Genomic DNA, 21499 nt, shown 5'->3' with positions numbered 1-21499 from the left:
GTTCTGAGAAAATTTTTAGAGCCTCGTGTGTGCTAAGGGTCTACTATTGAAGGCTTGAGGCTGTTCTGTGTTCTTAGGCTGGAGGTTCTATTTTTCTGTATCCAAAATACTTGTATTCTACAAACTCCTCGAATTTTGTGAGTCTAAGTTCGAGAAAAGTGGAAAATAAATAATCAGGTTGCTGTGGTGTATATTACTTTCACACTTCAAAAAGACAGGAGAAATCTAAAACATTTAACTACACACTCTGTCCCAAAGTTCTAGGTGTTCAGTCAGAAGGCCAAAAAAGTTAACTGCCCTGTGGAGTATACATCCCATTGCACTAGCAGTCAATATACATTCTCAGCTCTCTTTAAGATTTTCAGTTCCGCATAAGAAAAGGGGGTTAACAGATGAGAATCTACTCAGACAATTGTAAGTTGCTAGCTGACAACTGGGAATTGGATGTAGCACACAGTCATCCATCCCAAGCTACAGTTGCCTAGAGGGGTGGTCATAGCGTTGGCCTCCCAACTGCCACAGTTGGACCCTTCCAATTCATTCCTTACTTTAGCACCTGTAATAAGCTTTTGAAAAGCAAATTCATTTTGACCATGAGTTTCAAAGCCTTTGACACTGATTGCCAAACAAATTAGTATATCCATGCTGTTGAGTACTACTTGGTAATAAACTGATAAAAGCAACAATGAGGGTGACTCCCAAAAACATACTGAACAAAAGAAGCTGGACACAAAATAGCACATAATACAGGGTTCAGTTTATGTTGTAGTAGCATCTAGTGCCAACAAATTTAATTTGGGACCAGCAGTGGGTATGGGGAAGATGCCTTGGGTGTTTATACATAGATCTGTGTTAAACTCTGAGCACACTTGAAACAGATGGACTTAAAAATTGTACATAAAATAGTGCCTTTAAAAAGATACTGGCTACCTGTTGGCCTCTGAGAACCTATGAGGTAGGATCAAGCATTTGCTTATTTTTACCCTGAACTTCTGCCATTCACCCCTGGCTAATCATGCCTGTTACCTAGTTTTTTTCTTGTAGGCACTTGATGTCTTGCTTGGAATATTCCTTTGCATGACTAGCTCTCCTCACCCCTGCAGCTTAGCCTAAGTATTACTAAGAGGCTTTCTCTGTCCCATTGGTTTTCTTCAAAGCACCGATAGGCTAGAATTTCTCTTGACTTCCATTACTTCTCATTTTCCGTAAAAGTGAAGTGGGTTTTTTATTTTTTTTATTTTTTTTAAGATTTTTATTTATTTGACAGAGAGAAATCACAAGTAGGCAGAGAGGCAGAGAGAGAGGAGGAAGCAGGCTCCCCACTGAGCAGAGGGCCCGATGCGGGACTCGATCCCAGGACCCCGAGATCATGACCTGAGCCGAAGGCAGTGGCTTAACCCACTGAGCCACCCAGGTGCCCCTGAAGTGGGTTTTTTAGAAAAGGAAGTTGTCTGTCTTCACCCATGGCCTGACAGTAGGGTCAATAAATAGTGATTGGATTGAACTGATGAGAAGTGACTACCAAATTAGTGCTACATATTAAGTTAATATGAATGTGTCAAGTTAATATAGGAGAACTTCATATGAAAATCATGTATATAGTAAGTAGATATGTGAAAACTAGATTAGAGATGTAAGTGGTAAAAAATGTGGTTAAATGACGAGCGGGAGTCAAAAGACATCCTGGTTGGACGTGTCTTCAACTGTAAGTTGAGAATGATACTGCCTCCCTACTTCATGAAGTCATAAAGAAAGTGAAAATCTGAGAAACCTAATTATAATTATAATAATGGCTAAAACCTTTGGAGCTTTTCTTATGTGCCAGACTCTGAATGATCTCATTCAGTAACTGAAAACAACTCTTGAGTTGTTACTGTTCTTAGCCGTGGTTTGTAGATGAGGAAGCAGTCTCAGACTGTTACTTGTTGGAATTTATAAGTAAATGTTAGAGGAGATACGCAAATCGAGGATTTCTGATTCTTGAGTTCATGCTCTTACTCAGAGCTGTTCTCTTGACTGGACTTTTTTGGTCTGTCTTTATTTGGGTGATAGAAGAGTAATAGAAAGTAATAATGGTATGATAAGCAAGACCAATCCTGGCAATGGGAATGTCTGTTCAGCTCAGCCCTCCACAGGAGCCTTCCCTGTCACCCAGCACTTAGTTTTCAAAAGGTTTTCTGCTCTTGTGTCTAATGCTGAAACAGAGACAACCTGTTTCAGAGCCTCAAGTGTGAATGGGAACTTAAGAGCTTGCACAGAGGGCTGGTACATGGAAGAGTCATTTCCTGTTTGACAGCAGCTACCCCAGTTTATGCTCTAGTACAGTGGGGTTATCAACCACTGCCAGCGACACCAGGTTTTTAACCGAATAGTATGGATTCCTGAATTTTGCTTTTTGAGTTTGTTTCCCACTATGACCTCTCCCTTAGCGTCAGGGCCAAAGGACAGCCTGACTGTCGGCAGTTCTAGAGAGGAAGCAGTTCCATGTGACGACACCTACATTTTGAAGTTGGGAGTGTTGCCTCTGAAGCGGGGAGAGGCGGGGAGAAGAGCTATCCTTATTGGAGTCGTGGTTAAAGGAACTAAATGCAAACGGAAACAAGTCTCAGCCAGGTGGCCCGAGGACGACCTGGAGTGGTCGCTGACCAGAGTCCTGCTGGTAGCTTCCCGTTAGCCCTCCCGGGCAGGGGTTGCAGCGACGCCTCGGGGCCGCAAGGTGGCAGCCGCGCGTTTCCAAAGCTGGCTCGCCTACCAGAACCCAGCTGGGAGCCCAGAGAACAGACCCGAGAGCTCCGGAGGGGGGTGAGGGGGAGAGAAGTCCTGGAGACCCCCTCCCCCGCAGCGGCAAGGACGGAGAGATCAGACGGGGTCTCAGAGTGCTAGCCGTCCGAGAGGGCATCTGGGACACGCCACGGTCCTGCGCGGACTCACCGAGGGGACGAAAGCGAACCCCCTTAAACGGAGCCGCCCCGGGGGCTGGGCCTGACCCGCCCCCTCCCGGCTCCGCACTCAAGCGCTAGTGGGTGTGAGTGAGTGCTAGTAGCGAATGTGGGGGAGTGAGGACGCTCCTCACCTAACTGCATTCTTTGGGACCGCCGCCTTCCCAATACGGGCAGTATTTGCGCCGCCGCGGCGCTGGTCATTGCGCCTGGGCGCAGAGCTCCGACGGCTTCCAGCGCTCACCAGCTCCAGCCTCGCGGGCTCTGCCCTTTCGGAGCTGCCGGTCCCGTCTCCGAGAGTCAGAGCACCTCCCTCCAACCCGGAGCCGCCAGGAGGAGGAGGAGGAGGCGGTGGGGAGGCCGCGACAGGCAGGCAAGCAGGCTGGGCCGCCTTTGATGTGGGCGAGGCGCACCCAGCCGAGCTGAGCGCCCGTCCGGCCGCGCCCCGAGGGGGGAGCCCCCGGGCCCCGCATCCTCATTGTGCCGACTCGGGCCCGGGCCCGCCCCCGGCCCCCCGCCCCCTCGCCGCCCGCGCGTAGAAAACGCCCCGGCCGCCGCCAGTGGTGGGAGGCGGCGATGCGCACGGCCGGAGAGACGCGGAGGAGGAGACATGAGCCGGCGGGCGCCCAGACGGTGCGGCCGTGACGCGTTCCTGCTGCAGCCGCGCGCCCCGGCCCTGGAGCGCTGACCTCTGGCCCCGCACAGCCCCGCGCCCCGGCCGGAGATCGCGCCCCAGCTTCCAGCCCCGCCGCTCATGCTGCCCCCGGAGTGAACCGAGCAGCCAGCCTCCCGTGGATGCCCGGACAGACGGCCGGCCAGCAGTGAGCAAGCTTCCCTGCACCAGTCGGGCGCCTCCTGCACAGCGGCGGCCACCCCGTAGCCCCCGCGCTAGCCCGGAGGGCGCAGCGCTCGGGAGGAGCCGCGCGGGGCGCTGATGCCGCAGGGCGCGCCGCGGAGCGCCCCGGAGCAGCAGAGTCTGCAGCAGCAGCAGCCGGCGAGGAGAGAGCAGCAGCAGCGGCGGCGGCGGCGGCGGCGGCGGCGGAGGCGCCCGGTCCCGGCCGCGCGAAGCGGACATGTGCAGGCTGGGCTAGGAGCCGCCGCCTCCCCCCCGCCCAGCGATGTATTCAGCGCCCTCCGCCTGCACTTGCCTGTAAGCGCCCGCGCGCGGGGTTTCCTACCCTGCCTGGCCGTCTGTCCGTGTGCCTCTGACTCTGTAGCCCGCCCAGCCGTTCGTCTGACTTTCCGACTGCGTATCCGTCTGTCTGTCCGCGCGCCCCCCTCCCTCAAGTCCCACTGACCACCTCTCCATCTCTCTCCCGCAGGTGTTTACATTTCCTACTGCTGTGCTTCCAGGTACAGGTACGTAGGATCCTGACTCTGACCTCCCCCTGCCCCTACCTCGCGGTACAGGCCGAACCCCCTCCCCTGGGCCGCGCCCCCTCCTTGTGCCCCACCCCTACTGGGCGCTGAGCCCAGTGCACCTGTTCCCAGGGCGCCAAAGGGCGGCTCCGCGCGCGCCCAGTGCCGGCGGGGGACCAGCCAAGGGCAAGGGGCTCTGCTGCAGGGCTCAGACTGGCGCGGCCCCAGTTAGCCTCGGCTGGGAGGAGATCTCCGGAGCCAGCGGACTCAGCCGCTGCAGTGTGCCCCGCTCCAAGCCCCCTGCCCACAACCGGAGAGGAGTTGGGACCTGGGGATTTTTTCTGCCAACCGTCCCTTAATATCTCCGCTCGCTCTTCCAAACAAAAAGGCTCCTTTGAGCCGAATGGATTTTGAGTCCAGGGAGAAAGCTTCAGTTGTAAATTACTCTGTGGTTTCAAAGGCGTTTGCAGGGAGGAGAGAGAGAGAGAGAGGGAGGGAGGGAGAGAGATAGGTCTAGGAGAGACTCGGTGAAAGGTAGCAGAGACGGGCACTCAGGCTGCGAGGCCATTGCCCTTGAAGCCGCTCCGGAATGGGCCACGCTCCGCACACCCTCGCCCAAGGTGGTGCAGCCCTGGGCTGGTTCCTCGCTTTGCTCCCCGCTCGCTCGCTCTCTGTGAATCAGAAGAGGGCTTGGCGCTCAGCCTGGAAAGCACTTGCTAAAATCTGATCTGTTACTTCAGCAGCTTTCAGACTCGGGAAGGTCTTGGCACGCAGACAGTTGGAACGCTCCGGCTTCCAAAGCCGTGGAAATGAAGGAAAGGGGGGGGGCAGAGAAAGAGAAGAGGGAAAGAGGGAGCGACTTCAGCCCCGATTAGAACCAGACCAGGGCTGCCTCAGCATGGTTGGGGGGGAGGCAAAGGAAAGGGGAATAGGAAGTGCCAGCTGCCCTAGCCCCCCACCCACCTAGAGCTGCAAGGGAGGGGCCTTAGGAGGAGCTGGACTGGGGCCAAAAGAGATTATCTGCCCCTTCCCCCTCTGGGTTGAAGGCAGGTGTCCTCACAGGGTTAGAGAGGATTCTTAGGTTTTTAGCCTTTTGGGTTCCAGAGGTGCCCCAGAAGAAACTTGAACAGGGAAAATGGTGGCTCTCCCAGCTTTATGGCATAAGGAATGGTGTGTGTGTTAAGTGCTTTTGAGACCCAGTAGCCTCTTTCAGTGCTTGGTGTGGTGGTGGGTCTGCTTACCTCCCCTTGCACTCCTGGGAGAGGATCCTTACCATCAGGATGGACATTGGGCTGGGGGAAGCTAGTTGGGGCTGGGGACTGTGAGGATGGCTGGCTGGCTGGCTGGCTGGACGGACAGACGGACTGATGGTTTCTTTCCCCCAGCCTGGGAAGGCTGAGGTCCCCAGTGACTCCTTGAATCAATATAACTGGAGTCAGTAACTTAAAACTGGCTGTTTGCCAAAGCAGATGTGACCCTGTGGTGGCGGGGGCAGGGGTGGGAATGGCTGGTGTCAAAGAGAGAGGCCAGTGCCAGGCATGACCTGCCTGATTTGCAGCTGAGTCCCCAAGCAGAGGGCAGGCCCCAGGGTCATTCCAGGGGATCTGTTTGTCTGCCTTGGGTGAGAGCTCTTCTCCTGCATGTTGCACCTGGGGATGGGGGAATGCTGCAGTGGCCATGGGGTAGAGAGAGATCTGTGCACTCCTGCTGCCTGCTGCCTCTCTGTCCATAAAGCAGGCCCAGGAGGGGTTGCTGTGTCGTCTTTGTGTTCTCCAGGGAAGCACAAGGGAGGGAACCTGGACTCTGCATCCCACCTCCACCTCCTGGCCTACAGATAGAGCCAGCCTCTCAGGAAAGAGCTGGGTTGTCCATCTGGGTTAGGACTTCAAGCAGGTGATGGAGCCTCCTCTCCCCCTTCTCTCACCTCTTCCTTTCTTTTCAGACTTTCCCCATCCGGACTGCCATTAGACTGATGAATTTAACCCATGGTCCAAGCGCCCATAGAGTCTCTAAGGATGGGCTTCTGGAGGAGGCAGACCCCTGATATGTCGCATCAAAATGGTGCCCCAATGTGCCCATGTTTTGGAGCTCCCCACAGATTTTCAAAAGCAGCTACGATTCCTAAAAGATAAAGAAAGGGCAAGCTCATGTCCGAATTCATGGTCTAAGAACAAAGGTGTAGTGGCCATTAGAGGTAGAGATGAGGAGTGGGGGGTGGGCTTCAAGTGTTCCTGGCTGGGAGTGTGAAGCCTGCTCCCTGCTGAGGCGGGCATTGGACAGGCAGAGGGGAGAGAAGCTACTTCCCTGGCGGGGTACACTTAGAGAAGGGGACACGTACTCCCTTGGTGAGAAGGGGTTGGGAGAGGCCTCCTTGGGTGGTGGGAAGGGCTCAGAGTTTTGCAGCCTGGTGGTCTGGGCCTGAGCCCCAGCCTCATCTTTCCTCAGCTGTGGACCTCTGTGAGTCTGAGCTCATCCTTTGTGAGTGGGCGGACTTGAGGCTAAAGTGACACATGACAGGTACGGAAGAAGGTTTGGAGAGTCTCATCCACCCAGGAGCATACATTGTTCTGCTGGGAAATGGATATATCTATGCCCTTCCCATCCGCACCTCCCTGGTTTGGGGGACTGCTCCAGTCTTAGCCATAGAGTTTCTGGGCTCTTCCTTTCTCCCCATCCATCAGCCATCAGGCCCAGAATGGGCCCCCACCTCCAGATGCATTTTCGAGAGAACACAACAGTCAATGCTAGTCAGACACTGCCTTCCCCCGCAGCCCCCCATGGGGTGAGCCCTGCCCCCACCCCAGCCCCTGCTGGCCACCCCAGGAAGCAGGAAGCTGGGAATTTAATAAAATCCCATCTCCACACGACTTGGGACACCGCGGATAGCTCAAATCGGAAGAATTTTAAAAATTTCCGAGGGGAGCAGGCGGCGTGACCAGTAAATTGCTTTTCTGCACTTGGCTGAGCGCTGACAATGACACCGGACTGGGCCTTTCATGCAGCTTGGCCGGCACCTGCCTGACATTGTTCCTACCGCCAGGCTCGGCTAGGTCCTGGCCTTCCCCAGACAGGCCAGGCTTGAGGCGGCCAGGGAAGGGGGGCTTCCGCCACCCACCCGCTGTCACTCCCACAACACCATTCCTCTCTCACCGCCCGGTGTGTTCAAGTTTTGAAGTTTCCTTCCACACCCCCTCAGGACCTGACCACCCCCTACACCTGACTTCCTCTAGGGGGTTTAGAACCCTTCTTCTAGCTGGCTAGAATAGGAAAGCCAGAGACAGAGTCCTTTGGGACATGAGGAGGATGGGGAACTGTCCTGTTGAGTAGCACTTTTAGCTTCTTAGGGCGGTGACATCATCCATCCATGTCCAGTCAGATATTTGTTCAAAACTCTGCTTCTTGCTGGATCTGAGAACAAGTCTAGTCAGTCCCTGGCCTCAAGATGCTCCCATTCTAAGCGGGGCAGGGGTGGGCTGTGATCCTGCCTCCTGAGAAGTACAGTGGGGCAGGCATATCCTGTTCTGTCCAACCAAGCAAGATTCCAAGGCTCTTGAATCCGGAAGCTTGTTTCCTTCTTTCTGTCATTTTTCCTCCTGAAGTAGGTGGGGTAATATACCTGCTTCACCGTTGGAGAGACTGAGGCACGGAGTGGAAAAGGGATTTGTTCAAGGCCAATGCTAAGACTCAAGACTCTGGATTCAAGGTCTTGTATTCTTTCCATGACACCAGACAGACTTCTTCAGAAAGAATACCGGTGGGGCAATGGGAGATCCAAGGGGCGCGCTAGGGATTCTCAGTGAGATCTTCCCCTTGGATTCTCGCCGGTAGGGTCTCCACGGTACAGATGATCAGAACCCAGATAGGTGTCTCTGACAGAGGGCACCTGTCTTGGAGTCTGCAGGCCCTGGTTTTCATAGAATGTTCTGGACTGAAAGGATCCCAGAGCCATAGATGGGTGTTTAGGAGGGCCTTAGGGCCTGGGGGATTCTGTACTCCCCTCCCAGCGTCATTCCCAGCAGGGAAGGGGAGGGGACACTGCCAGCATTCCTGTAGCCCAGTAGCATCACCCTCTCTGAGATAAGGAGGTAGATTGTTTAAATATCTTGTGGTTGTCTCTGCCAGTGTCAGCAGGCGTGGGATAGCTCTGAGGTCACATTGGGCCCCCAAAGGGAGGTGGAAGGTGACAGGGAGGAGACTTCCTAGTCTCAGCAGGACCTTCTGGCTCCGACGTGGTTTTCTAGCAGGAGACGTGTAGGTGTGGGAAATCAGGGCGCAGACCCATCAGGCCGACAGCGATACTTAGAGCCACCGCCAGGCATAGTGTCCTTGCCATGGAGCAGGCGGGCACTTCCTCACATCATGGAGACTCAGCCTCACAACCAGCCTGCGGTGAGGGAATTCTGCAGAAAAGAAAGCGAGGCTCAGAGGCATGACATAACCGGCCTCTGGCCACACAGCACAAGAGAGGCAGAACTGGCCCCGACTCTGGGTCACCCGGCTCCAGGCCCCAGGTTTACAAAACAGCAGTATGAGGGTTCTATATGAGGGTTCTGGCAGGCCCCAGCCTTGTTCCAGTGGTCGCCCTGACTTACCTTTGCTGTATGACCTTGAGCAAGTTACTTAACCTCTCTGGTCTCAGCTTCTGCATGTGTAAAATGGAAAGAAAACTACCAACAGAATGATCCCTGCTCCATAAAGGTGGAGAGCAAGGGTCAGCACACCAGCCCCTGGGTCTCTTGTTTCGGGAAGCCTCCCTTGCCCCGATGCCCATGTCAGTGTGGCGAGCTCCCCTTCCCCAGGGCCCTGTCACCTCCTGGTGACAACAACAAAGGAGATGTGGATGGGTCCCTTTCTGGGGACAGCGGCTCTCTTCTACCTTTGTGTGCCCCATTTTTTTGCTGGGTCATGTTGCTGACCACTCATAAGGACTGTGGCCAAACACTTAGGGATAGGGCAGTGCCAAGGGTCTTGCCAGGCTGCCCCGGGCTTGAGGAGAGCTGCCACACCTCAGAGGGGCTGAAACCTGTCATCTCCACTTTGGGTCTGAGGATGGGGACTTGTTCTGGAACATCAGTGGGTAGATTGGCCCCTCAGGCTTTAATCAGGTTGCCGGTAAGGGCTGGGAGAGGTTTGGGGATTACTGCTCTCATATCTAAATGGCACAATGCTCATGGGTCACTTAAAATACTCCTGTGCCAAAGATGGGGCTGAGGACAAGCCACCCGTGGGCCACTGAGCAGAAACACTCTCAGGACCCCTGGGATCAGTCCTGACTTTTTCACTGGCTCATGGGGTGACCTCCCTCTCTGGGCCTCAGTTTACACAGCTGGGTATCAGTGAGGTGAGCTAGCCGACTTCTGTGGAGCTTGAATGCATGGGCTTTGGTGTAGGAGGGACCTAGGTTAGAACCGTGTCTGTGCTGCTGGGCAAATTTCTTAACGTCAACCCTTTGCAGTTTTTGGTTTTTCCCACCTGTAAAGTGGGGTGATGAATGGGACCTGCTTCTTAAGAGTCACTGTGGGAGTTGAGATAATGCACACAGAGTGGCTGGCACAGTGGCTGGCACTCTGGCAGTATCCAAGTGACAGTAGCTATTGGGTCATTTCCCTGCTCCGTGTGTGTGTCAGGTGCATACTGTTCTGCAGGGTACTGAGCAAGGCTGGGAAGGATATACTCCTTGCATCAGTGGCCTCAGGGATCCTCTTGTCTAGGTTGAGAGCCCAGCCCTTGGACTTAAGTCTGCACCTGAGCCTCACTGCACCCCCTCCTAGGCTGTGTGGCCTTGGGCAAGATTCTTAACTTCTCTGATTCTCTGCCTCCTCGTCACATGGGCAATAGGGATGATAGTACCACTTCCAGGTGTGTTGGAGGGTGTAATCAAAGCCATGTCTTGGGCCAGGTATGCAGTAGGTGCTCAGTTATGATGCCACTCCTCATTAGCCATCAGCAAACATTCATGGGACACTTGCTGCATGGGTGGCCTTGGACTGGGTTTTGGAGGGGATGCCAAGAAGGCATCCATTCAGTTTTTCCCTCAAAATGTTTCCTGTGAAGAGATGACTGACACTTTGGGCAGCTTTATTTGCTCCACCCCCCATTTTACCTCTGCCTTGGAACCCCTTTGTACTCTGTCACTGTCACATGACCCAGTGTTTTCCATGGGGCTCACGGGAATGCACAGGAGCTCAGGCTTGGGGTCCCGCCCACCAGATCACACCCTGCCTGGGCCACTTCATAGTCTCATGACTGAGCAAATTGCTTGGCTTCTCTGTGGCTCATTTTTCATATCGGATTTAGGGTAGAACCTCCCTCTTGGGATTGCTGTTGGGGTGAATTGTGGCTACCCCAGGGGAAGTACTTGGCACAGCACTTGGATCATTATAAGTGTTAAGTAAATGTGAGCTTCAGTTAGGCATTTGACTTTGGTGTGTCTGGAGGCCTGTTTGTCTACCAGCTCGTGATTCCTGGAAGTCAGGGGAGGCTGGACCCATCCCGAGGGCCCCACAGCATCTGGCACAGACCTGGTGAGCAGGCTGAGTGTTGAGTCAGTGATTTGAAGGAGCCCCAGCTTCTCTGGGGCCAGGCACCTGCATTCAGGCCCCTTCTGGCACCAGCCGTTGGCCGAGGGAGCTCAGGACCTATCCCAGCCCTTGGAAACTTGAGAGAAATCTGAGGGATCTGTGCAGGCGGACAGGGGCTCAGGGTGCCATGGGTACTTAGGAGAAGGGCCATGAAGCCCAACGGGGGGCCGGAGGATCTGACCAGGGAAGATGCCCCATTTGAATCTCAGATTAGGAACAAGTTGGGTGAGGACACTGTGAACCTGTGTGTATGTGTGTGTGCGTATCCATGTGCATGTATGTGTGTATATGTGAGTGTGCATGCATGCAATGTGCGTGTGTGTGAATGTGCGTGAGTGTGTGTATGGAAAAGCCATTGCAGGCAATGGGACATCTCTACATGAAAGCAGGGAACAGCCCAATGTGCTCAGGGGACTCTGAGCCAGTTAGAACATCAAGTTTAGGAATAAGGGTGATGTGAAAGGCCAATCATAGGCATTGAATGCTGGAATAAAGGGCTCATTTCTGATCTTGTAGGCATGCTGGACCACTCCCCACTCTCGTGCATTAAGGGATTTGAAGAAGGGATTGGCAGGAAGGGGAAAAGAAGGGAGCTTGAGTCTGTAGGGGTCCTGCCTCCTTCCCCAAGCTGGCTTCAGGCTTGACTGCCAGGGGTGCCCGTATTGACGATCTGTACAGAGAAGGCTGATGTGTGGGGAGAGGGGCTTCTAGTCAGCCCCTTGGGTGGCAGCACCTCCCTCCCATGCTGATGCCTCAGCCCTGCCAATCAATACATTGATAGCCCTGGGAGCTTAATGGACAGACTTGGGGGTGGGGAAGGGCCCTTTGCAACGTCACTGTTCTGGCTGGGTTGGGTGTGGGACGATGACAGGAGAGAGGGGAGAAGCCTGGGGCTGACGGGTGAATGGGAATGTGAATCTGAGCCAAACTCACATCCAGCGGTGGGCTTGGCCTTCCCCCTTTCCTTTCTGTCCACAGATGCCAGCTGGGGGAAATTCATGGGCTCTAGAGCCAGAGATGGGTTCAGATCTTGGCTCTGTTGCGTTGTGTACAACATCGTGGGTAAGCCTCTTGGCCTCTCTGTGTCTCCCTTTGTCATAGGGTTGGCAATCATCCTGACCTGCCCAGGTTGTGTGAGGAGAGCAGAGACCATGTCTGCCATGTGCTTAGCTCAGACCTGGCGCAAAGAAAGTGGCCAGCAAGTGGGAGCCAGTGTGGGTCTCACCCTCTCAGATAATAATCCCCAGTGCACTGGGGCGGGCAGCAACTCCTGGGCCCAAGTCCAGACCTGCTCTCTAGGAAGAGTTTGAGGAGCTGCATTTTGGAGTGGAAAGTGGGGCTGACTCTACCAGCGACCACTCCTAAAGGGGTGAGTTGAGAATTTGGAGAAGCTCTGAAAGCCCTTGGCAGGGCTGGCTACACTGGTGCTGGAGAAGGAGGCAGGCGGTGGTGGAATGTGGCCGGAAGTCTGTGGGCTGCCCCTCTGGGGACTGAGGAGACCTTCCCTTTCTGGGCAGGCTGCCTGGAGACAGGGGCATGGATTATAGGAGGCCTCAAGGCTGGGGACCTGGGCGGGAGGGGGCAGTGTGACCCCATCCTCCTCTGGAGTTAGGGGGAGTGAGCTCAAGGCCTTCAGCCCTTTCATGTTTAATTCCTGCTCCAGTCCCTGCCCCAACTGTGGCTTGTGGCCAGAACGAAGTTGCCATCCTGAACTGAGGGAAGGGAGGGCATTGAGAGAGGGGAGAACGCAGGCCGGCAAGGCTGAAGTGCTGGAATGCTTGCACTCTAGGCTGACGGGGATTTGAATCTTGATTCCTTTGCTCACTAGCGTGTGACTTTCGATGCATGAGGCCCCATCTCCAAGCCTCAGTTTCCTCGTCTGTAGAATGGGAACTATACTCAAACCAACTCATGGGGCCACTCTGGGAATTATATGAGGCAGTTGACCTAAAGCAGTTCTTACGCACAATAAGCAGTGGCTGTTCAGAAAACAAAACACAAGAAAAAGGATAAAGAAGATAAATGTGGCTGTTGTTCCTAATACCATCTTTTTTCTGAGATAAATATGATAGGCAGTCCCCATTCTGTCAGTGAGAAAACCAAGGGTTAGAGAAATCAAAGATTTGGGCTGGAGCCGGACGACCCCCAGAGGTCAGTCAGTGCTGGTCATCTTGAACGTGTGTGGTGTGTGTGCTGAAATGAAGCCTGATGGGGAAGGTGGCGGTGCGACCCAGGAAGAACTAGGAGCCCCCAAACATGTCTTCAGACCAGGATTGTGTCAGGGAAACTGAAATCTGCAGCCAGACAGAGCAGGGGTGGCTGATGATACCCCAGTAGGAGGGGAGCTGGGTTGACGCCTGGAGGCGGGCATTGAGATAGCCCCAATCTCTTTCCACCCCATGGAAGGTTCCCCCCAAGATGCCTAAGGTAGGAGAGGCCAGATGGTGCAGGACCCCGAGTAGGCACCTCGGGGTGGGTGCAGGACCAGGGCAGTAGAGAGTCAGGCTGAGTGGGCAGTCATCCTGAGCATTAGAGAGCCATGCCCACAGCGGGAGACTGCAGGCCAGGCCAAAGGTGGGGGGCTCTGTCCCACTGGACCCTTTGTCTGTGCCAGGGCCTGGGACCTTGACATACCTTGGGAAAGATTTGAATCTGTCAGGCCGTTGCTGCCTCTGTGCCATTCCTGGATTGAGGAGTGAATATTTCCACCACAGCCCAACCTCTCAGGGCAGGGAAAGGGCTGGTAGGGAAGGATAATGGGGGGGTCTTAAGCTGTAGGCGGACCCCACTATGGGCCATCCTGCTGTGGGGAAAGCTGCTTTGACCCAAAAGAAAAGCTGGAGTGGAGGGAAGGCAGAGTCACAAAGGTGCCTTCCTCTGCTCAAGGACACGTCCTGGCTGTGCCCACCTGATCACCTTGTGAGAGCCGCATAGTCTCATTTTTTTCCCCACTGCAGCTTCTTAGCACCCCAGGTGACTGTGCCCCTGGAGGGGGCTGAGCCCGTGGACAGCAGCATCGGCTCTTCTACGAGGGCCTGGAAGACAGGCCCCCCTCAGTGAGCAGGAAAGCAGGAGGAAGAGAATGTTCCTGAGGCAGACGCTAGAGCCCCGCTTGCCCATGTTCGAGCTCTGTAGCCCTGGAGAAGTGCCTCAAAGGTCCAACCTATACAGTGAGCTCCGACGGACACCCACCTCCTGGAGTGGCTAAGGAAGTAGCACGTCTAGGGAGCTTCTTAGCAGAGCACCTGGAACAGAGGGAAGCTCAGCACCTGAGAGCTTTCAGACGCCCCATTGCCATCGCTCTGTGGGGCTCTCTGCTCATCTGGGTAGTAAGTGCTGGGGCTGATTTTGGCCTGCAGGTTTCTCTCATCCTAGCCACAGTCATTTAGCAAGCATTCATCAGACACTTCCTGAGGCTAGAACCGGAGGCCCCAGGATGAGCTGGACAAGCTGCAGTTTGGGGCTGATAAGCCATTACAGTAATGTCCAGCGACCCTAACGCAGCTGGCGTGGGGGGGAGGTAGGGCAGGAAAGGGCTTCTGAAGAAGGTACCTGAGGGCAGGTGTCAGCAGGGCACAGGGGGCAGGATGCCCTGTGCAGAGGACCTGACCTGTGCAAAGGCCCGTGGCTCCCTAGAGGTCTTGCCCAGGAAGCCCAGGGGTCTCTGCCTTTTCAGAAGGAGGGACTCTGTTTATGTGTCAGAGGCCACCCCTGCTACCTCCCTTGGGAAGGATGTGACCACAGAATGTGGCTTAAATGGTAGAAGCTGGGCAAGATGGATTGTTCCCTCCACATCCTGGGGAAGGGCCACCGGATAGCCCCTGCTGACCCTGGGTCACCCGCACTGCCTCTGTCCAGTGGGCCAGGGAGAAAATCGTTAATGGGACGCTGGCTTCTAGGGCAGGGCAGCTCCCCTTGGGGATCCAGGGTAAGGAGATTGGTTTGACCTCGGGTCGATAAGGTCTCCTGTGAGCAGGAGGAGAGTTGGAGGACAGGGAAGGAGGCCGGAGACCCGCCCTTGGGGGGAGGGGAAAAGGCGAGGCTCCCTCAGGAAGTCATTCTGAGGGAGGTCAAGGGCCATAGATGGGGGTTCTTCAGGACATGTGCCCACCAGGTGTGAACCTCATGGGGTATGGAGTTCTTCCCTCCCCGAGCATCGGGATATGAGAAGAGGTGGGTCCCAGGTGTCAGACTCTGGCTGTGAATTGGTGACAGGGGCTGGCCATTGAGAATAGTGAAGGCTGTGCACTCTTGGTGGGCCAGCCGCCAGGCCCCACACCCCTGGCTGTGTGGCTCAAGGCAACCGACTTAATTTTTCTGAGCCTGGGTTTCTGCGTCTGTTAAGCAGAGGGGATAAGCCCTCCAATGGTGCAGCATCAGAGGTGATAACGTCTTCCCGGGCGTGTGACTGTGTGCAGAGATGACCCTTCTGCAGGGATGGGAGTGTGATCTGCTTGTATTTCCAGACAGGCTCTGTCTGCGGGGCCTCACCTCTGAGAGGGCCCCCATGTGCTCTCTTAGTTACGCCTCCTGAGTACTCGCTCTGTGCTGGGCACTGATCTAAGACTTTCTGTGTTTCGTCTGTGAAGAAGCGCATGGGGTGGGTGCCATCATCACCCCTCTCATTTTCTAGGGAAGCTGAAATCCAGAGGGGTTGGTAACTTGCCTTGGGACCCTTAACGAGGAAAAGGCACACCCTGGGTTCTGACTCTGGGACCCCCTCCCGATTGTGCAGGTGGGGCAAGCAAGGCCCAGCAAAATGGGGCTGGAAGAGGGGCTTTGGAGCCATCACTGGGGCTGATTCTGCCGTGGCTTGTTCTGGGACCTTGTCAGTTTAGCTTTGAGGCCTCAGTTTTTTCATCTGCAATGTGGGATAATAGTTCCAGCCTGAGGATGATAGTGGAGGATCAATAATGTGATCCAGCTGGAGTGCCTGGGAGGCCCAGGCTAGCAACAGGGGACATGTGCATGTCAGCTTGAGGACAGAGACCCTGCGTTGGGCATGGGATGTGGCAATGAGGAGAACACGGTCCCTGCCCTCGGGAGCTCACGATTAATAGGTGAGACAGATGCTTGGGCAGCCCTGGTCGCAAGAGCTCTGTGACAGTCTGAGTCGGTGGGGTCCTTCCTGCCCAGCATCATGTTGGACCTCGTGGGCACACAGAATAAACCAAGAACACTGTCTGGGCTTCGAGAATTGTTCAGCTTTATGGTGAAGATGGGATGGAACAGGCATACATTTAGTAGGGCCTAGGAAAACCTAATTTAATAGTAAATGCAATGACAGGACTCTACATCTTTCCAATGTTCATTTGTTCATTCATTCATGCATTCAAGAAATGTTTGAGTTTCTTCTATGCTACATGCTGGGGTTATAGCAGCAAACGAGGAGACAGCCCCAACTTTCATGGTACTGCCAATATAATGTTGGGGGGAGACAGACAAAAGCCAGATAAGTAAATGTTATGTCAGGTTGGTCAATGTTAGAAGGAAAAAAACAGCATGACAGAGAGATGGAGAATGGCAGAGGTAGAGCTGCTTCAGAAAAACAGCCGAAGAAGGCCAGTCTCAAGGATGTGACATTGAGCAGAGATCCTAATGAAGTAAAGGAGCCAAAATGTAGAAATCTGGGAAAGACCACTGAAGCCAAGGGAAGAACAAATGCAAAGGCCCTGAGGCAGGTGTGTGTTTTGTGTTTGGAATGCTCAGTGGCGTAGTAAGGCAGCCAGTATAAGCAGGGGTGAAGAGTTGTAAAGGGTGAAGAGGGGGCTCATCCTGAAGACCTTGAGGCGGTGGTGGGGATGTTTGTCTAAATGTGATGGGAAGCCCCGGAGAGTGTGGAGGGGGAGGAGCATTACTCAAGGTGACTGGGTTTGGTGGAAGCCAGACGACCAAGGGGCAAGAGTGGGAACAGAAGGCTGATGAGGAGGTGGCTGCAAGTTGTCCAGGTGAGAGGTCATGTTCAGGATGGGAGACTGAGAGATACATGTTGACATAGCCAGGGGCAGCTTCCTGGAGAATGTGGTCAGACACGAACTAAACCTCTGAGGATATGGGGAGTTTTGGTGGGAGATGCAAAGTGAAGTTCCCTCCCCAAGAGAGGCCAGGAATGTGGGCAAATGCCAGCTGAGGGTGGGTGAGCGTGAGGATTCCCTGGTCATGCAGAGGAGGCCCCCCGACATCTACTTCTAGGGACGAGTGACAGTGGATTCTGGCCCACTCCTCCCCAGGGTGACTAGCCAGGCCTCTGTCCTTCCCTGTTGTGCACCCAAACAGCAGCTCTATGCCCCCAACCCTTCTCCCATCTTCAGACCGATTTTGATCCTGTACTCCCCACCTGCTCACTTGATCCTCATGACCACCCTGGTCAGGGTAGGGACTCTGCCCTGCTCTTTCACTGAGAAGGTGTCTGTGTACTCAAGGTCACAGGAGAAAACTCGGCTCCGGACTTCTTGCTTTAATTTGGGGCTTTGGTGGAAAGGTAGCAAGCTTTGCTGTCAGTAGACCGAGCCCTGCTTCTTAGCTTTGCCACTTCTCGGCTAGGCCACCTCACGCCACATGCTTCTCCCTGAGCCTTGTTGCCTCATCTGTGCAACGGGATGGTAATAGAGCAGGTGTGGATCTAAGCGGACCCAGGGCCAGCAAGGAGCGGGCCCTGACCATCTTGTGTGAACGCGGCTGCTGCGTGCAGGGCCCCTGGTCCTTCCCCGGTAGACCACTGATGCCGTTCTCCCTGGCCAGGTGCTGGCAGCCGAGGAGAACGTGGACTTCCGCATCCACGTGGAGAACCAGACGCGGGCCCGGGACGATGTGAGCCGAAAGCAGCTGCGGCTGTACCAGCTGTACAGCCGGACCAGTGGGAAGCACATCCAGGTCCTGGGCCGCAGGATCAGTGCCCGCGGCGAGGACGGGGACAAGTATGGTAGGTACCAGCTCCCTCTTCCCTCACCCAGCCCGCAGGTTCAAATCCCAGGTCTGCCCTGTCCTGGCTGTGTAACTTGGCACCTGGCACAGCCTTTCTGGCCCTCGGCTTCCTTGTCTGCAAACTGCAGGAGCGGTGTGTCTCCCGGAGAGCCTTGGAGGGAGCACTCACTGCTTTGCTGGGGAAGGCCAGTGGTCATGGGTATCTGTGGCTTCCCTGGCATGGCCCAAAGCCGGTAGCCGTTCCCCATGGCCTTGCTTCACCAGCCCTGGGTTCAGGCGCTCAGAGAGGTGGGAGCCTCTGCATAGTGCTTTCTGGATGCTGCTGGCGGTGCTGGCTGCACGTGGGTGGGAGCACAGGTATATGCTCTGCAAGCTTGAGCTTGTACACCTGTGAGGAATGGTGCTCCTAGCACCTTGGGCTGTGGTCCCTTTGACCTGCCCTTGACCCTGAAACTGTCCAGCCCTCCTCTGGGATTTTGGGAACCATTCCTCACCTCATGCTGCCTCTGCAAGGCAGCTGGGAAGAATGAGACACCCTGAATCCCTTGCCACCCCACACGCCCAGCTCACAAAACCCTTAACAGTGAGAGAAACACATAGGACTGCACCTTCCCAGAACCTCGAGAGGATTCGGGGAACTCTGTCCCATGGGTTCTTGCCTCCTGAGGCCAGGTTCTGAGAGGTGTCCCAGCCAAACCGCCCCTCCCCCGGCCTTGGGCGGGGGAGCTGGGGCTGTAGGAGGCCCGATGTGCGGGGCTGGGGCTCGGGTCCCGGGTGTGCGTTGTGGTCCTGCCAGCCTAGCCTGTTCGGGGTTGATGCCCCACTTGCCCGCCGGCCCCTGCTCGTTGCAGTCAAGACATGACAACAAGACAAATAATTTCTTGGACCTTTTATCTTGGACACCATTTATTTTCCCTCTGCCCCAGGGCAGGACTGACCTCATGGTAGGGCCCAAGTGTGGCAGCTGCACCGTCACTGGGGGCTGGGGCAGGCCAGGCCGGGCAGGGCTGGGCCAGCCTGGGCTCCCCGTCTCCAGGCCAGCTGCCTCCCTTCTCCCTGTGCCATCACTCTTTACTGCCTCCATTCCCCTCCCTCCCTCTTTCCCCTTCTTCCTTTCTCCATCTTGCTGCTGCTGCATTTCTCCTGACTGCTCTCTCTCAGTCCTTCTCCCCTCCTTCCTGGGACTCATCCCTTCCCCTCTTTGTGTCTGTCCACCTCTCTGTCTCCCCCTCCCCACAATCTCTGTCCTCCCTGCCTCCCTCCCTCGGATCACAGCTTTCCGGTCCCTCCTCCCCACCTCTCCCAGGTCCTCTGCTGGCTGCCTCTCTGGGGCCTCCGTCTCTCCGTGCTCCCCGCTGTGCTGGGCAGACCCAGGTGGCGCTTTTCCCTGGGATCTGCTGTCCAGTTGCTGCCAGGGAAGGGGCAGCTGGCTAGCCGGGGCGGGAGGGAGGTGCCCTCCTGGGGAGTCCTGGAGCTCTCACCAGCCCCTCCAGGCTGGGAGAGTACAGGGGGGTCAGACGCTGGTCTGAACCATCTGTCCATGTCCTGAGACAGGAGGTAGGAGTTCGGGAGGGAGAGGAGCCCAGAAATGGCCACCCCTCACTCCAGAAGTTACTTGCGTCTCATTTCCTCTGCCTGAGCCAGACAGAGACTCAGGGGATCTCGCATGCTGTGTGACATCAGGCAGGACCTTTGCCTCTTCTGGGCCTCAGTTTCTCTTCTGTACCATACTAGGCTTGGACGACCGCAGTGCTTCCTGAACATTAACATGCCTGGGAATCACCAAGGGATCTGGTTAGGTGCTGATGTTCATTTGGTGGGTCTGGGTGGGACCTGAGCTCTGCACTTCTAACCCATGCCCAGACAGCACCGATGGGCCACACTGGGCACATCCGGGAACTAGCCCATTTTGGCTTCTCCAGCCCCACAAGCCCCAGATTGAATCATTCTCTCTCAAGGAATATGTTTATCACTCCTCCAACCCACCCCCTCTTCTCCCCCACAACAGCCCGGGCAGCGTGGGGCTTTGCTGAGGCTGCTTCATTTAAGTGTCGCATTAGAAACGCAGATGAGGCAAAGGGACCCCATCTGTGAGCCCTGGGAGAGGAAGTGAGACAATGGAGCCAATTGAGGCTTCCAATCTAGATAATCAATACAAATATTATTGGGAGGGTGATTTATGTGGCCAAGCCAGCCTGGAGGATGGGGCTGTGGTAGGGGCCCGCCCTGCCTGTGGGGGATGGGCAGCCAGTAGTTTCCCGTCAGGCCAGGAACACCCCACCCCCCCACCCCATCCCAGGACAGTCCCTCCTTCTCAGGACTCTGTGGGACTGAAAGAATGGTGTGGTGGGAGGCTGGGAACGGCAGCAAACACCAAGTATAAACAGGGGCCCCAGGAACACCTGGAATCTGGAATCCTGACAGACACCTGGAATCTCAGATTCAGTGGCATCCTAAGGTGTTGGACTCCGGGCCGGCACAGGCTCAGGCCCACTTTAGTCTGGGGCCTGGCCCAGGAGCTCTTGGCCTGCTTTACAGCTTTACATCTGTGAGCGGTCTTCGGTGAGATCTGCAGAGATGTCAGCCGGGCTCCCACAGCCTGAGGATCTCCCCAGGGCTCCCGAAAGCTTTCCCAGAGTGCTCTAGGATGCTAAGGGTGGGCGGGGCGCTGGAGGGACAAGTGTGCTAGCCCAGAAAGCTGAAGGTTTAGGAACGGGGACTGCTGGCGGGCCGTGGCTCCAAGTAGGGCCCCCCTGCCCCACCAGCATGGTTACATCAGGCCCTCCCCTTCCTGCCCTTGGCCCTGGCCACCTCTGTCGTGTAGGTAGTGGCCCTGTTGCAGAAACAGCCCCAGGAGGCAGGACACCTGCCTTTTGGTTGCCGCTCTGCTACTGAGCAGCCCATGGAGCTTGGGGCAAGGGTGTCTGGCTCCCGGCTTAGTTTCTTCCTCTGCCACGTGAGGAGAGAAAGGCCTGCTCTACCTGCCTCTGAGACGGACACACCTGAGCCCGGGGTGTGGCGGCACCAGTTCCTTCTGGCTGAGGGAGGTTGGGCTGCCAGTGACACAGGTGGAGTTTCAGAGGAGGAGGACAGGGGGGTGGTCTTTCCTGTTGTCATTTGAAAGAAAAAAGGGTTTTCTACTTTACAAAAAAAAAAAACAAAAACCGCAACCCCCCCCCAAATCCAATGTTTTGTAGTAGGGCCAGGCTCCCAGGACTGACTGTGCCCAGAACAGCCACTGGAGGGGCTGTGTCAGCCAGGAAGTTGATCTTTGAGGGGATGAGACTGTAGACTCCGGAGTAGAACAAGATTTGAACCCAGCTCCACCACTTGTGGGCTGGAGATCTGGAATCTGAGTTAGCCTTTCTGATCCTCTTTGCTCTTCTTTGAAATGGGGTAATAGAAATGAGAGCATCTCTTACACTCAAAGATTATGTGTTATTATTAAAGCAAAAAAAGATGAAGAATAACTACTTGAACTCATTACTGTTGTATGGGTGTTGTATGGGTGTTCATGGGCTCTAGTAGAGGTTCCCCTCTCAGGAGCTGGTTCCTGGGGCTTCCAGAAGGGGCCAGGTCTCGCTCATATCATGGGGCCCTGGCATGTCAGTTGCAGGCCCAAGAGGCATCTTCAGTGTGATTCCAAGCAGCAGGTCTGCTTGCCTTAGCTGCTGTTGGGCCCGAGGAGGCAGGGTC

The 21499-nt window shown here is 55.4% G+C and overlaps 1 protein-coding gene across 2 annotated transcripts in view; it reads left to right on the top strand.

The window, feature by feature from the left end:
• The first annotated feature begins 4019 nt into the window (after positions 1-4019).
• The window catches only part of FGF18 (fibroblast growth factor 18), a 32601-nt gene continuing 15121 nt past the window's right edge, over positions 4020-21499 (top strand). For both annotated transcript variants that reach the window (XM_044229565.1, XM_044229574.1), the window contains exons 1-3: positions 4020-4089; positions 4262-4298; positions 17621-17801. In XM_044229565.1, the coding sequence (XP_044085500.1) occupies positions 4058-4089; positions 4262-4298; positions 17621-17801 (250 nt within the window). In that variant the 5' untranslated portion in view covers positions 4020-4057. The remainder of the gene's footprint in view (positions 4090-4261; positions 4299-17620; positions 17802-21499) is intronic.

The sequence above is a fragment of the Neovison vison genome, chromosome 1 (genome assembly GCF_020171115.1).
Source record: "Neovison vison isolate M4711 chromosome 1, ASM_NN_V1, whole genome shotgun sequence".
Classification (NCBI taxonomy): domain Eukaryota; kingdom Metazoa; phylum Chordata; class Mammalia; order Carnivora; family Mustelidae; genus Neogale; species Neogale vison.
This window is presented reverse-complemented; position numbering and strand designations above follow the sequence as displayed.